At 44.2% G+C, this 14,253-nt stretch overlaps 1 protein-coding gene across 3 annotated transcripts; it reads right to left on the bottom strand.

Annotated features, from left to right (window-relative positions):
* Positions 1–1,190: 1,190 nt before the first annotated feature.
* On the bottom strand, positions 1,191–9,910 carry TENT5C (terminal nucleotidyltransferase 5C). Of its 3 annotated transcripts, none has more exons than XM_065855867.2 (2): positions 9,846–9,910; positions 1,191–7,217 (listed from the first exon to the last, which is right to left on the bottom strand). In XM_065855867.2, exon 2 carries the CDS (start codon positions 7,190–7,192, stop codon positions 6,020–6,022), a length of 1,173 nt encoding a protein of 390 aa, XP_065711939.1. In that variant the 5' UTR covers positions 7,193–7,217; positions 9,846–9,910; the 3' UTR covers positions 1,191–6,019. The 3 variants fall into 3 exon arrangements, with proteins under 3 accessions (XP_065711939.1, XP_065711919.1, XP_065711929.1); XM_065855847.2 differs by having other exon boundaries at positions 9,859–9,910; XM_065855857.2 differs by lacking the exon at positions 9,846–9,910 and adding an exon at positions 9,410–9,825.
* Between the last annotated feature and the right edge of the window lie 4,343 nt (positions 9,911–14,253).

Genomic DNA, 14,253 nt, shown 5'->3' with positions numbered 1-14,253 from the left:
TCACTAACACCACCACAGCAATAGAGCAATAACATCTTCAGTTTCTCTCAATTTTTACTATTACACAAGTTCCTTATGGAACTGAAAGAGTATATACTGCTGTTGCTTTGGCATAGCTGTTTTGCTGTTTCAGTTTCCAAACCTGCAGATCTAAGTTTGGCATTCTAGAAATGCAAGGATGTTACCCAAAGTAACTCTAATGCTTTTATGAGGAGATAAGCTGAGGAGTAAGGGAGTTTTGGGTGACAAGCAGAGGGTTCACTTTGCTCCACTGCATTATCAGTTCTTCAGTTCAGAGGGAAGCAATTATGTCTTGAAAAGGAACTACAGAAGCTTCACAGTTACTTTCCTGGGAGCACACTGCTTCTGTTGATCTCCACAGAAGTTTCCACTGCAGGTGTTATGAGATCCTGAAGACTGGAATTCCTCCAGCATTTCTTGACTGAGAGATTAGAGCCTGTCTGAGCTCTGGAGGGGATTAGAAGCAAGCACACTTCTTACAGTCCATTTATTTCTAATCCTAAAGCAGGAGGAGCAGGAAGGAGACTGCCACATGCCCCTAGCTTTTATTTAGCTTTGACAGGTTCAACCCCCATTGACCACTGGCATACAGGAGCATCAGCTCTTAGGACACAGAGTGAAAGCAGAAAGACTTTCAACCTGTAAGTAACCTGAAGAGCAATTGCTGACTGTTCCTCACCTCCTTGCCTCATGAGTTGAGGTACACAGGGGCTCCCGACTTGGAGTAGCCTATGAATGGGAGTGCATCACAGAACAGACCGTCAGGCTCCAGCTCAGACCAGACACCACAGAACAGGCCTAAGGCTGCACCTTGACATGCTTTAAAGTCAAGTTGAGCCCAGACAACAATCAGAGAAAGCAGAAATGCTTCTCTATAAACTGTCACTCTAAAGTAAAAGATGAGTTCTGTCTCACTTAACTCATCTTCAATAAGTTGAGGCAGATGTACATTCATGAGAAAGAAAAAAGTACCTTGAATAACATCTAAAACCAAGCATTATAGTGTACCCCATCACTATTTCTCCTCTCCCAGTGGTTTTGTTGTTTGTTTGGGTTTGTTTTGTTTTTTGGGTTTTTTTTTTTTGTTTCTTTTTTAAACACACATTGGCCAATAAGCTCCACTAATACTTTGTCAGCACTATTTAGATGCAAGAATTACTTGAGGCAAGCAGTGTTTAGTATAAGTTTATTTGCACAAGAATTTCAGAATCATTAAGGTCCAAAACCCAATTTCCAAGAATGACAAGTGAACACAACAGTGAAGAAAAGCAGACAAAGTTACTGTGACCAGTCTCACCTTTGGGCTCATCACAAATTCAAATATTTCTCGTACCTTGTTTTGCCAGTTTAAATTAAAAAAAAAAACCAAACACCACAACAACAAAAAAAACCAACTCACTTCTTCCAAAGAGGTACGAGACAGATTTTCCAAGAGCTGACTTCTTTTAATAGTAAAAAGAATACAAGATATAAACAGAAAAAAGGGTCTTCTAAATTTCAACAGAAAGTGCAATTTTAGTCAGAGATAAGCCCAATCCAGACACTTCACTGAAGTGAGAAAAAATAGAGTGCTCCAACCATTCCCTCCCCAAGCTTCAACAACTATAGCCCAGCATCCCACCTTATAACTAATTTAATTGAAAGAACATATGAAATACGCTTCACCATATTTAACAAATGGTTGATTAAGACCTAGACGCAAAGGCTAGAAGTATTACTATCCATTTGGTTCTCCCAACGCCCAAATTAAACAAAGTTGCCAGTGACTATGGTCAGCTTATTGCTTATTCCTGTGCCTAACAACTATGGCACCCTGATTAAATGAGTGAGAGGGTTAGTAAACAAGTACCATCAGTAGTATACTGGCAGCTTAAAATTGAAGTAATTTGTCCAAGTTCTCTTCTAAGAGGCCTTTCCTCAAGCACTTGTAGAGTGATAAGAAGATGTTACTACCAACATTAGTAGTTATTCTAGTGATCAGAAACCCACAAAGCCTAGGCACAAAACATACCAAATGCTTAACCCCAGAACTCAGTCCCAAGATTGGGTCTAAGTTTTAATAAAAAGCTTTAGGTATTTCGACTAGATTTAAATACTACCTACTGTTTTGTAGACAAGATACTGATGTTAAAATAAAGTGTGAGGATCTTGTGAAAAATGGTTACTCAAAAGCAAGCAGTAGCCTTTAACTTCCAGCTTAGTGATTACTGAACTAGCTGATGACAACCACAGCAACAATCAAATCTTCAGCTGAGGGAGTATGAAGTATGCTGTACCTTACAGCTTTTCAGAGGGACCATGGATCAGCATAGGGATTTCACCAAAGTGATTAAAACCCAGTCTACTACTAGGTCTCCCTGGTAGCATCTTTATCAAATAAGAAAATAATCTATCTTACAATGAGGAAGTCACCTCAATAACCTGTAAGTCAAGGGGGACTTGGCAAAACTATTGACAACATATGCTTAACCTCAGACCGGCTTAGCCCAGCAGAACTTCATAAGCTACAGGAAGTAAACAGCTATTTTAAACTGCACAGGCAAGTTCACTAGAAGCCTAGTCCTGAGGAATGATGCACTGATACAAGACTTCCAGTTTATTGTTACTGCAGCTTTGTTTTGATGCCACTGCCCAGAGAGAATATATTAGGGTAATAGTCTAAAGTATAGTAGCCTCTCTAACCTCCACTTGACACACAAGTGAGCAACAGAGGATAGAGCAGGTTTGCAGAGGCATCATTAAGTACTAAATGAGATTGAATCAAGCAGGTAGCCTAGACTTGGCCTAAGGTCATAATTTTTAACTTTTACCTAGCACTCATTCTCATGCTACTGCTTGCTAGAGAGGCCAGATAAACCTGAGCTCAAACCAGCTAGCACACACCAAACTAAGCCACTGCCATATGTAATATCAGGCTGCTAGGACAACTTGAAACAGAAAGGAGTAGACTGCTGGCAACACAGTGATGAAAGGTTACCTGCTCTACCTGCAAAGCCAGGATTGTTTCGAAGACAATGAGATAAACAGTGTCCCAACAACACCTTATACAGTAGGGCCAAAGTAGTAGGTAGTGTGCAGCTTCAGGATATAGTTTAACTATTCAAGAGGTTAACACCCAGCAGCCAGGCTACAAAGCACCAGTATTTCTAATACACCAGAGAAACTTAATAGACAAACAGGGAACACAGCAGTCCTGCAAAGCTTAAACCCAGGAAGCCATGGACCAGCCATCCAACACAAAGTTTCCTTGGAGGCCTCAGCAACAGGTTACATTGGCAAAAGCACGACATTTATGGCAGGAAGCTTAAATTCCCCATAGCTCTGTCTCAGTAGGAATCTATTAGAGCCTTCTTTCTAGCACTGCCTTTTCCAATAGATGCACCTGGCCTTATGTTCAGCAGCCAAGGCATTCAAAGACCAGTAAAACATAAGTTAGTTTGTTTCAAGCTTATGAGGACGACTCCTGAGCATCTGACCACTTCTTCACACAAGCTGATGCACAGAAAAGTTTCTAAAGATCAGCCATGAGATCACACAAAACAGATAAATTAGTCTAGGCTATGTGATATGCAAATCAAACAATGTCACTTTAGCCAATGGTTTACTTCTGCAATGGGTATAGCTTAGGTTGGCTTTAGAAACAGCTATTTAAGAGATCATAGCAATTTAACTCCTAAGCAAACAACTTCCTTCTTTCTAGTGATACTCTATACTAGGCCAAGTATTGCCTTGCATGCAGAAGCTATTCACACCTAAGACTGCATTCCAGCAGCAAGCTCGCACTAAGTTTAACACACAACACTGGCATCATATTTGTTTTTAAAAAGCCTTCCACATAGCTGAAGTCTCGAGTGAGAGATGCCTTGTCTATAAGCTACATCAAGTCCAAGCCACAGCAAGTGAAAAAGGCTGGGTTCACTTTCAAGTTTAGCTGCTTTGGATGACTACACAGGAAGTCTTTAATAAAAAAAAAAAAAAACACCACACAACAAAAGAGACCAAATTATTTGCTACTAAGTTGCTTACAAAACTGTTCAAAAAATAAAGCTAAAGCATGCTTGGCTACAGTCTGCTTTCTAGATTGTATCCCTCCCTGTCTTCCTAAGCTAAACGAAGAAGTCTGAAAAAAAGAGCAGGCTCACTGCTTTATTGAGGCAGTCTTTATGAAGTAGTTATAAAAGCAAGAGAACTTGTAATGTAACTAGAAGTTCTTGGTCCTAATAGGAACATACAGTTTTTTTACTGCCATTTAAGTGCTGCACTGCTACTGTTTTCCACCTTTAACAGCAATCATACATTGGTGTTCCACATGCTTTCTGCTTTACCTTCTAAGCTTAAATCATTTATCAGGCACTTCAGTCTCATGAGCTTGCAGAGACAGTCATAAAAAAGGTTCAGCAAACAAGTATTCTTGAACATTGCACCAGTACATATTAAATACCTCTAATATTTGTCTTTCCATACTACTTCTCTGGTTAAGCAAAGGAAACTCAAGATCATTTGCTATATGTATTTTACTGTTGCAATCCAGTGAAAATCTAATTAATACACCAGTTTCTAATGCTGCTATATACATAACTGCGGAATTTTTAATCTTCCTTATAATGCACAGGAGTTTCAAATCAGCAAGTTCAGCACATACCCTTTAGGAAGGTCAGCCACCTACACCTCCAAGGGAGCATATACACCTCCAGGGGCAAACTTCCACCACACACAGCCTCCGTGGAGAGCTCTGCTTAGCATTCATATACCTCTTCAAGTGGGAGTCATAAAGAGGAAAAATTTGACTCTAACCACTCAAAATACCATCTTATACAGTGACCAGGTGATAGTGGCAAGTAAGCATAACCCTTAAGTGGTGACAGAAAAACAAGCCTTCAGGACCTGCCTGAAGTTGTACAAGAAGAAAGTAATTTTACTAGGCACTTTAGGAATTTTTACTGTGGCAGAAGTGCACATCATCCTGCAACTTACAGTGGTTTGGGTTTTTTTTGGGGGGGAGGGTGTGTGTGTGTGTGGAGGGGCTGTGTGTTTGTTTTTGCTTGCTGTGGACCTGTGAGGAAGAAAATTGGGCAAAACCTCAGTGCAAAGAGCTGTGGTACTTTCCAACTGTGCCAAAAATTGTTTTGAAAGATGCAGTCAGAAAGGCTTTATCTTGAGCCTGGAGACAGTGTTTTTCATCCTAACTATTCAAACTGTGGTTCCAATTCTATTTGAGGCTTAAATTCCTCATTTCAAGGACTTTTCACCTTACAAAGTTTTAGCTTGTGTTTTGCTACATGTTTGGAGATGCCACCTGGCAAATTTTTGTACTCATGAAAAAATTAGCCAGCTTATATTTTAGAGATAGACTCACTAATGGATCTTTAACTTCCAAGAAATTAATCTTGAACTTAAGGCAGAACCATGTATCCCTAGGTACTACAGAAAACAACACTCAGGCCCTCTAGAAGACAGACAGTAACCATACAGTCACCAGTTCTACACAGCCAGAAAGTAGAAGCAACCCAGGCATAACATGAGTCCACCTTTGCACAGTTGAACAGAACGTTGGCCAGAACTTGAACTGAGGAAGTACAGAGTAAAGAGGTTAGGCAATAGAAAGCAGAGTTTCATTGCTGTTGCAGGAGTGGCTTCTGCTCAAGACTTTTTACAGTCTTTCCTCTACTAACTAACCCAGTTTACTGAATACTCCACTGAGGTCACATATTAACAGCCATTTCCAGAACTAGTACCAAGTTTTGTAACTACTCCTATAACATCTGGCTGCTCATTCTCTTCTCCTAATGAAGAGGTAATAAGGCTTCTTGGCATTTGTAGAGACTGAAAGGTTCATAGCAGGTCACCTGGTTGCATATTCCTACTGCACACCAGGAAATGGACAGTCCAATGCAGTCATGTTTCCATTAGAAAGCCTCCAACTGATAGTTATTTGTCTACATACACTCAGCATCTTGATCTTCAGTAGCCTCTATTCAAAAACAGTCAAGTGAAGTGATCAATTGCAAGGCAACCAAGTGGGGTACGACTGGCTGTACGGCACAGGAGCATTTGCAAGATAGTAGTTACTGAAGTTGACATCACTAACATAAGGTGCTGGCTGGTAGTAACAGGTAACATTAGTGGCATTAGGGATGATGTTTTGTTCTGCCAGTACTTTGAGTGCTAGCAGAGAAATCAGGTTGAGAGTCTGCCTTCGCTCATGTCCCATGAGGCAGACCGTGCTCTCATTCACCACCCTGCGCAGAATCATGAGGTAGTCATATTTGCTCCTCTCTTCCTTGGAGAAGTGGTTCTGGAGGTAGGTCTCTAGTTTGCGTTGCTGATCCAGGATGTCTGGGAAGTCTATGAAGAATCGGGAGCACATGTAGCGCTCTAATGTTTTGATCTCATCCTTATCCATGGGCCTGAAGTCTCGTACTAAGAGGTTACTATATTTCAGAAGCCCGCCACCTCGGATCTCTTCAGGATTTTTGGTAGCTATCAGCTTGTTCTGGAGATGATCAAAAGCTGCTTCAAAGTCTCCATACATGCTCTCCCCAATCACAGTCGGATGGAAGTGCTCTGACATGGGGGTTTCCGAATAGTCATAGTAAAAGAGCAGGGAGTCCAGTATGATTTGGAAGGAGTCCACACTGAACTCAAACTGCCGTCGTATGCAGTCAACAAACTTTAGCTCCACATTCCTACCATGTTTGTTGGAAAGTGATATCAAGCTCCAGCGGTCAGACTCTGTGTACACCTTGACCAGCTTCTGGATGTAGGCTTCCTTCAGTGTAACTGGACTGATTTTTCGCTTGCTTACTCCTTCTGGCAAGAAATTCAAGAGGGATCGCAACACCACATCTCGAACTAGCTGAAACTCTGCCTCACTTGGAAGAGAAACTTGAAAAACAAGATCCAGGTCTTTGCACCCCAGCCCGTTATCCTTGACCAGGACATGACCAGCTGCAGAGCCATTCAGACGGACATCGTGCACCACAATGCCTGCTTCACTCAGCCTACTCCGAACAGTCTGAACAATGTCCTTCAGAGTTATCTTCAGTGTCGGGAAGTTACCTCGTCCATGGATTGGAACCACCTCCGTAAGAACCTCATGCAGACGGCTGACCTGCTCCCAGTTCAGCACGCTGCACGACATGCAGTCTGTGTTACTTCCTTTGCCTGCCATCTTAAGGCTTTCTTCTCCAAAGAAACTGTAGGGAGGTGGAGAAAAAAAAAAAAAAGAAAAAAGACAAGTCAGACTCTTACACTTCCTAGATCTATCCAATGCTCTGCTTTTCTGTCTACATAAAGACATACACACTAGAAAGAAGTCATTCTATGTACTAACAATTACCAGCAAGCCTTTCACCTGAAAAGATACTCAGCTTCTCTATCAGTGCAGGCAAACAAATTTAGTTGGCTTTGTACTTTTTCTGGCAAGACAGCATTAAGTACTTCAGTAAAGCAGTCTGTGTCAAAGCAAAATTATCAAAGATGACACATAAGCTTTGCCTAAGGTTTGCAGCACCAAGTGAAGCCAGTGAGAGCTGTAACTGCAAAGCACTTCTGAAAGTTAAGCTTTGAACTTGTTTCGTTATACATAAAGCTCAAACTGCTCTCTCCAGCTAACGCAAGAGTTACAATCAAGTGATAGTTTCAGGGCTTAAACATCCAGATCACCAAAAGCACTTGTAATTACATCAGAGGTACAAGATTTCTTCCTTTTCACTGAAGTTTTTCCTTTCTTAATCATCCGGCATCTACCACTCATAGGATAAAAGCCAAGTACACATCACTCCTGCAAAAAGCTATAACACTTCAGCATCCTGGACAGAATTTCAGCTGCAGTGTCAGATAACTATTCAATTTGTACTCCAGTCTTCATAAGCAACTCTTTACTGTTCTTCAGATACCCTGTATAATCAAACTACCTTTTCTGAAATATTCATACTTGCCCCAACCTTTTGCTCATTTGTGGAGGGCAAATGAGGCTGTAGGAGCTGGCTTATATTCAGGTGATGTATATCATCTTAGTGTTACTCTTTAACAGTAAGGACTTGAGAACCTTGCTGATGAGACTTGGTCACAGCCTAGTCTGAATCTCTGCACTTTCTAAAGAGTCTTGTCACAGCTGACCAGATCATTCTCTTGTGCTTACGTGGCTTGTGTTCTGAAGCATGCAGATACTTACGTATGTTCTATAGTCACACAACTCCAACTGGTATTAATACACTTATCTTTTTAAGTGTTCCAGGTTTCTATTGCAGCCAGGTGCTTCCTGACAGCTACAGACTAATTGAGACCTCACCTTCTTCTGCCCCAAGTACTTGTGAGGGCTGCAGCTGCCAAGGTCAGACTAGTTAGACTTAAGCAAGACTCTTGCCTACCTTGTTTAAGACTCAACCATATAGTTTCCTAACATGCATCAACATAGTGCATGGAACACTTTTCAAGCAAGATTCAAAGACCAGCTATTGTCATTTCATGCCTCTCCTCTTACAGCTTCTAATTTTTGCACAGCTCATTTGACCTGTCACCTCCTCTACAGGAGAGGATCAAATCTGGGATAAAATACACAGAAAGGTAGAAGTGGTCCCAGGGAAGCAATTTCTGCCCTTAAGCATAAGCTTACATTACAAACTCTGCTGCTGTGGGTCACATAAGCCCCAGCAGGCAGGAAACAAACCTGTGGTTCCTGAGATAATTAGTCCACAACAAATAAAGGAGTTCTTCAAACTCAATCCTTAAGACTGCAATGCAGCATAAACCCAGAGGAATCAAGCCTGCCAACAGTTGCACTCAGGCACTTCAAACACATTCAAGTACATTTTCACCTTCAAACCACTACATAGTCTTCCATGACTTCTAGCTTAAGCTGCAAGTGCTTCCAGCTACTATCTCTGAAGGTACACCCTCTCCTTTCTATTTGTAACCTTCTCAGCAGCCAAGACAACACACGCAGCCCACCCAGCAACCAGAAAGGACTTAGCAAAGTGCCTCCCACCCCATTGCACACACTTGGTTCTGTTTGGTGAGCCTCATCTAGGAAAACAATGTGTATTGCTGCCCTTGTGGCAGGAAGCTGAAGCATTTCATTTCTCACACAGCAGATAGTTTAATTCTCTCAGGCTGTCAGCCTATGAAGCCTCCCATCCCCAAATCACTCATGTGTTGCCTACTCTGCAAGATTTACATCAGTGACAATAGGATCTTAGTAGCTTTAAAGTACTTGGGGTGCTAGCAGCTCACATGCCTCCTTTCACCACCAACACCTTCCATCACAAGAAGATCTGATACTTGAAGATGCTCATTGACCAGGAAAAAAGCAACTCCAAAGTCAAGATAAGCACCACCTATTTTTAATACCAAGTGTAGAGTACCATAGCTTCACTTGGATGCAAACCTCGAATCAGAGGCAGGAGGAGCAAGGACAACGTGCCTTCACCTTTCTCATCATGAAGCACATTACTCCGCAGCAGCAGCTTTTTTCCCCCTGTAAGGCGTATAACTTGACACAACACCTAAAAAAATGTAGGCAACCGTACCTGCAGCAAGCAGCACCCCTGTGACGCTACAACAGTACAAGCCCCCTCAAACCCCGGCGGCACTGCTCCTCTCAGGGACGTTTTCTCTTGAGAGGGGAGAGCTGAGCATCAGGCTGCCCCGCTGCGAGACGGCTACAACTGCAGCTCAGGACCCGCACTCACCTGCCCCGCGCGGAACGCGCCGTTAAATAACCACAGTAATTTTAAAAGCGTCACCGAGCGCCTGCCTGGAGGAGATTCCTCTCGTTAAGCAACCCCGCCCGCCGCCCCGTAGCGGAGCCCCGAACCGCCTACCCAGGCCGCTCACCGCTCAAGCCGCGCCGTGCACCCCGAACGACCGCGCCAGCCTTGCGCGTACGCCCCCCCCACTCCCCGAGCCCGCCCTTTATCGCTGCGCCGCCGCCCCGCCCCTACCCCCTCCCCATCCCCGCCGTGAGGTAACCGGCGGGCGGGGCGTGAGGCGGCCGGCCCCAGTAACGGCTGACCCCAGTAACAGCCGGCCCCGTAACGGCCGCCCCACTAACGGCCGCTGCGGCGGGGCTCCCCCCTCCCTTCCCCTCTCCGCCTCCGTCCCAGCCCTCCCGCCGCGGGGGAGTGGGGGCGGCTTTGGCCGCTGTTGGGGCCGCCGGGCGCTGGGCCCAGGAGCCCGGCGGGAATCCGGGTGGGGAGACAGCGGGGTTGGCCCCCCGCGTCATGGAGCTCCAGGGGCTCGCCCCACAGGTGGCAGTGGGGGGCGCCCAATGGTCGCTTCCTTCCCTCCCCCCCCCCGCAATATGTGTACAACTGTATATGGAAGGGAAGGCAACGTCCTAAACATTTCAAGGGAATAACCGAAGACAGGGGAGTGAACCACAGTGGAAAGCAGACTGAAACACAGCATGGCTTTCCCAAAGGTGCCTTCTCCCGGGCAGAACAACTGTCAGCGTAGATCCAACATTTCCAGGCTCTGCTAAAGAGTTTAGTATAGTGCCTCATCAGAAACAGCCAGACTAAAAGTTAACACAGAAACTGCCAAGGATGCACTGGCAAGGACACGGCGAAAGTGTTGAAACAGCGTGCTACTGAAAACCACAGTTGATGGGCGGTGGGAGGCACTGGAGACGTGGAGGAGGACAGAACTATTAGGAAGCAATAATTTGGAGATACAGAGTAATAAAAACCGGCTGGCGTTTAGTAGTACACGGTGCGAGATCACGCACTGCAGGGATAGAGGCTGAAATTTCTGCTGTAAACCGTCGATGTTGCAACAAAGGAAGAGAGAAGGAAGAGACCTGGAGTATTTGCCTTCTGTAGGATAATCAGGACTCAGCAGAGAAAAAAAAAACAACAAAGCTTATCCTAGGACAGGCCAGTTGATGTATTTGTAGTAGAGCTAAAAAAGTATTTACAAAGCCTTGAGGAAAAAAAAACAACACACACACACAGCTGTTAGACTGTTTGGTCATACACAGTCAAGAAAGATGAATTAAAATGTGCACACACACGGAGCTGACCTTGTAAGAGGAAATTGAGAAGCTCCTCTTTGCCAAGCAAAAGACTTGCCTTGCGTCACCAACACAGCCAAAGATGAGCAGGAATATGGGATGGGTGGGTGGGTCTATTTACTTATTTCTTTTTCTCTGATAACTCGCCATCGGAATAAAGAGCAGGAAACAAAAAGACCTATTTAAGTTAAAGGATAAAATTGTCACAAGAATCAGATTTAAGGCAAGTTACCATCTTTTTTGTCCAATGAGATGATCATGAATTCAAAGCATCACAGGAGAGAGGGGAATAAAACTAACTTTTCAAGATGGAGCTAGAAAATACATAATATGATTGTCTGTGGTGGTACAGAGTTGGACATGAGGATCCAGGTCTCTCTCAACATTTTTTCCCATGTTTCTAAAACAAGAAGGAGAAATGGGGAACTCAAAAAGAAGTGGTAGCATAAATAATACAGGCATAACCACCAGTAAGGAAATGTCTCACTTGGAAGTTAAAATAGTGAATGATCTTGCCTCTCAGCAATATTAATGCCTCAAATATTGCCTTATGACAGTAACTGATCATTTTGGATAGTATATTTTTTGTTGCCCCTTTGGAAAACAGCAATTGAATTACATGTTGACAAATATTTTCTTGGTAAAATTCATTAGATACCAATAAAGGCAAAGATAAACTGCAGCACATACTGCTATTACAGATGTTAAAGTATTAATAAAACATTCATATTGTAGTTGTTTACAAGTTCTTGTTTCACAAAAATGTTTGCAAAAGCAAAGACATATCTCAACTGTGTCTTAAAGGGTACCTGGGGTGTTTTCTGCCTCCTCTGATTTGCAGAATTTGAGTTATCTGTCAGTGGAAGTACAGCACACTCTGTAGTGAATTTAAACGTCCTGACAATACACTTGCTATTTTTAATCGCTTTTCACTGTTTGCACTGAAGGAGTCCGTGGGACAGGACATTTTGAAATGCTATTTTAAGCCTGCTGGATGAGACTCCTGCGTAAGTTGCAGGAATAACAAGGAATGCATCTTCGAGTAATGAGTGTCCAGGAGAGCAAACCCATTTGCCCCTGATGACAGCCAGCCTCCTGCTGTCCTTCCGCCTGTGTCTGCATGATGGATTACTGGGCTGTGAGGATGGAAAATGTGGAAATACACAGCCCGCTGGCAAGATGGGAGATTAAAAAACGTAGGTTACTGCTTGGGTGCTGCAGTGGCCGAGGTGGCTCTGGCGTGGGTACAAACCCAGCTCCAGGGCATAGTCTTAACACTTCACAGACTTTCCCACTGACAGCTGTAATTCCAAGCCTAGGGAGACATAATGGATGATCCCGATTTTTCAAAGACATCCTTTCTCTGAGAGCAACTGGGATACAAATTCCTGCTGAGAGCCAGTGAGCAGTGGCAGCCATGGTCCCCCTCTGCCCTTGAACAACCACTATCTTGCCCTTCTGCCACAGATGCTCCATCCCTCATCCCTGCCCACGTCCCCAGTGCCTCCTCCCAGCTACAGTCCTTCCTCTCCTGTTCTGTGGTGTACCCCTCTTCGGGATATACACCACAGGACCTGTTTCAAAGGGTTTTATGAAGAAAAGATGGGGGAGGAAGAAGGACCAAATGGCTCCTGGGATGGCAGTGTGACAGGTCGGGGAGGGTCTGGGAGCTGCCAAAACAGAGGCAAGTATGGAGTTTTATGAACACAGTGCAACTTGTTCATTTCAATTCAGTAAACAGGGCAGCAAATTTGGCAGAAGAAACACACTTAAAAGCTTGTAAGTCAGCTCAGTGACCTGGCACTGTCAGATTAGTTTCCTTGCGTGATGCACTGCTGAACGTAATGTGTCATTATAAATCTTGGTTGCTACAGCTGTTAAAGCCATACAGTGAAGCAGAGCTATTAATACATGGTAGTAGTAGCTGTCATGCTCCATTCTGTAATTGAGCATCAAATCGGCAGTTGGGAAACTCTTCTTTTTTGTCTGACATGTGGAGTAACTGCATGTCTGCAGATGCTGAGAGCATGGAGACAGGTACGAACGTTCCACCCACACAGGGTTATGGTGAAATCCTCCTTCAGAGTATCAAGAGTGAGCCCCTTTCTCTGTTGCTGGCTGCCTTTACAAGTCTTTGAGGTTTCCTGCAGGGAGATGCAGACATCCTTCCTCCCAATACAGGGATAAAAGTAGACACGCAGAGTCCAGTACAGACACACAGTGTGTTCTAATGCAGGGAACAGCAGTCTTTCAAAAATCTGAGGTTAAATTGGCCGCCAACAGCACAGCAAAAGCTGGGAAGTTTCTGCTCCAAGGGATGAGATGCTACCATGTAGGATTTCCCAGCTCTCACTAAATTCTGAGCTCAGCAGAAGCTGAGAGATATTCCTTCTCCAAAGGGCAAGAAATGCTGGTAGGCCCTTCACCAGCAGGACCCATGTAAATTGGGAGCTCCAAGCTCCTACTGCATTTAGATGTGAGGAGGACACAGAAACCCTGAGTCGCTGTCTTTCATTAATGTCTTTTTGAAGATGTCCCCACCCATTAGCCCTTCCACCCCTCTGCTGTGTGCCACCTCTGGCAACTCAGGTTGTGGCCTGCAGACTCTTCTTCTTTACGAGCCCTCCTTGATATATGTGCCTGGAACTACTTAAAAGCCTGAAGGAGCACAGCCACTCGAACGTGTGACAAGGAAATGGGACAAATTCTTCCAGCAGGGAAAAGGCAGACACACCTCTCCCCAGGCATCCTGCGCTTCTGCTTCTGCAGCAGAAAACTCACTTTTGCTGATCTGGTTGTGCTGTGAGGCTCTGGAGCAGGCAGCCCCGGGAAGCCCAACATTTTCTTTTCCCTTATGAAGTGGCAAGGCAGACACATGCTGAGATGGAATGCACTTGCTGGAGTGAGTGGGCAGCGGCCCATCATCTGACTTGTTTTTTCCTTGCACCTGAGCTTGCCCCAACTGCTTAATTAGTCACACGGTTTCCCGGAACCTGGGGGAGAACAAACGGTCAAAAATTTCAGTAGTGCAGGAGAAGACAACAAAGGCTGAAGGGGGGAGGCAGAGATGGGGGAAGAACATGGGTTTGCAAATCAGACTGAAAAAAATATTTAGTCTATTTTAGGAGTGGTGAGCAAACTCAGGACATGTCACCTCAGGCTGCAGGTGGCAAACTCAGCAAAGGGGAGTACAGAGAAACAGCGAGGCTGTTCAGGGA

Source organism: Patagioenas fasciata, chromosome 1, assembly GCF_037038585.1.
Source record: "Patagioenas fasciata isolate bPatFas1 chromosome 1, bPatFas1.hap1, whole genome shotgun sequence".
NCBI classification, from domain to species: Eukaryota; Metazoa; Chordata; class Aves; order Columbiformes; family Columbidae; genus Patagioenas; species Patagioenas fasciata.
This window is presented reverse-complemented; position numbering and strand designations above follow the sequence as displayed.

Coding starts and splice junctions, on each gene's coding strand:
- TENT5C (XM_065855867.2), bottom strand. CDS start 7,192: ATGGCAGGCAAAGGAAGTAACACAGACTGCATGTCGTGCAGCGTGCTG.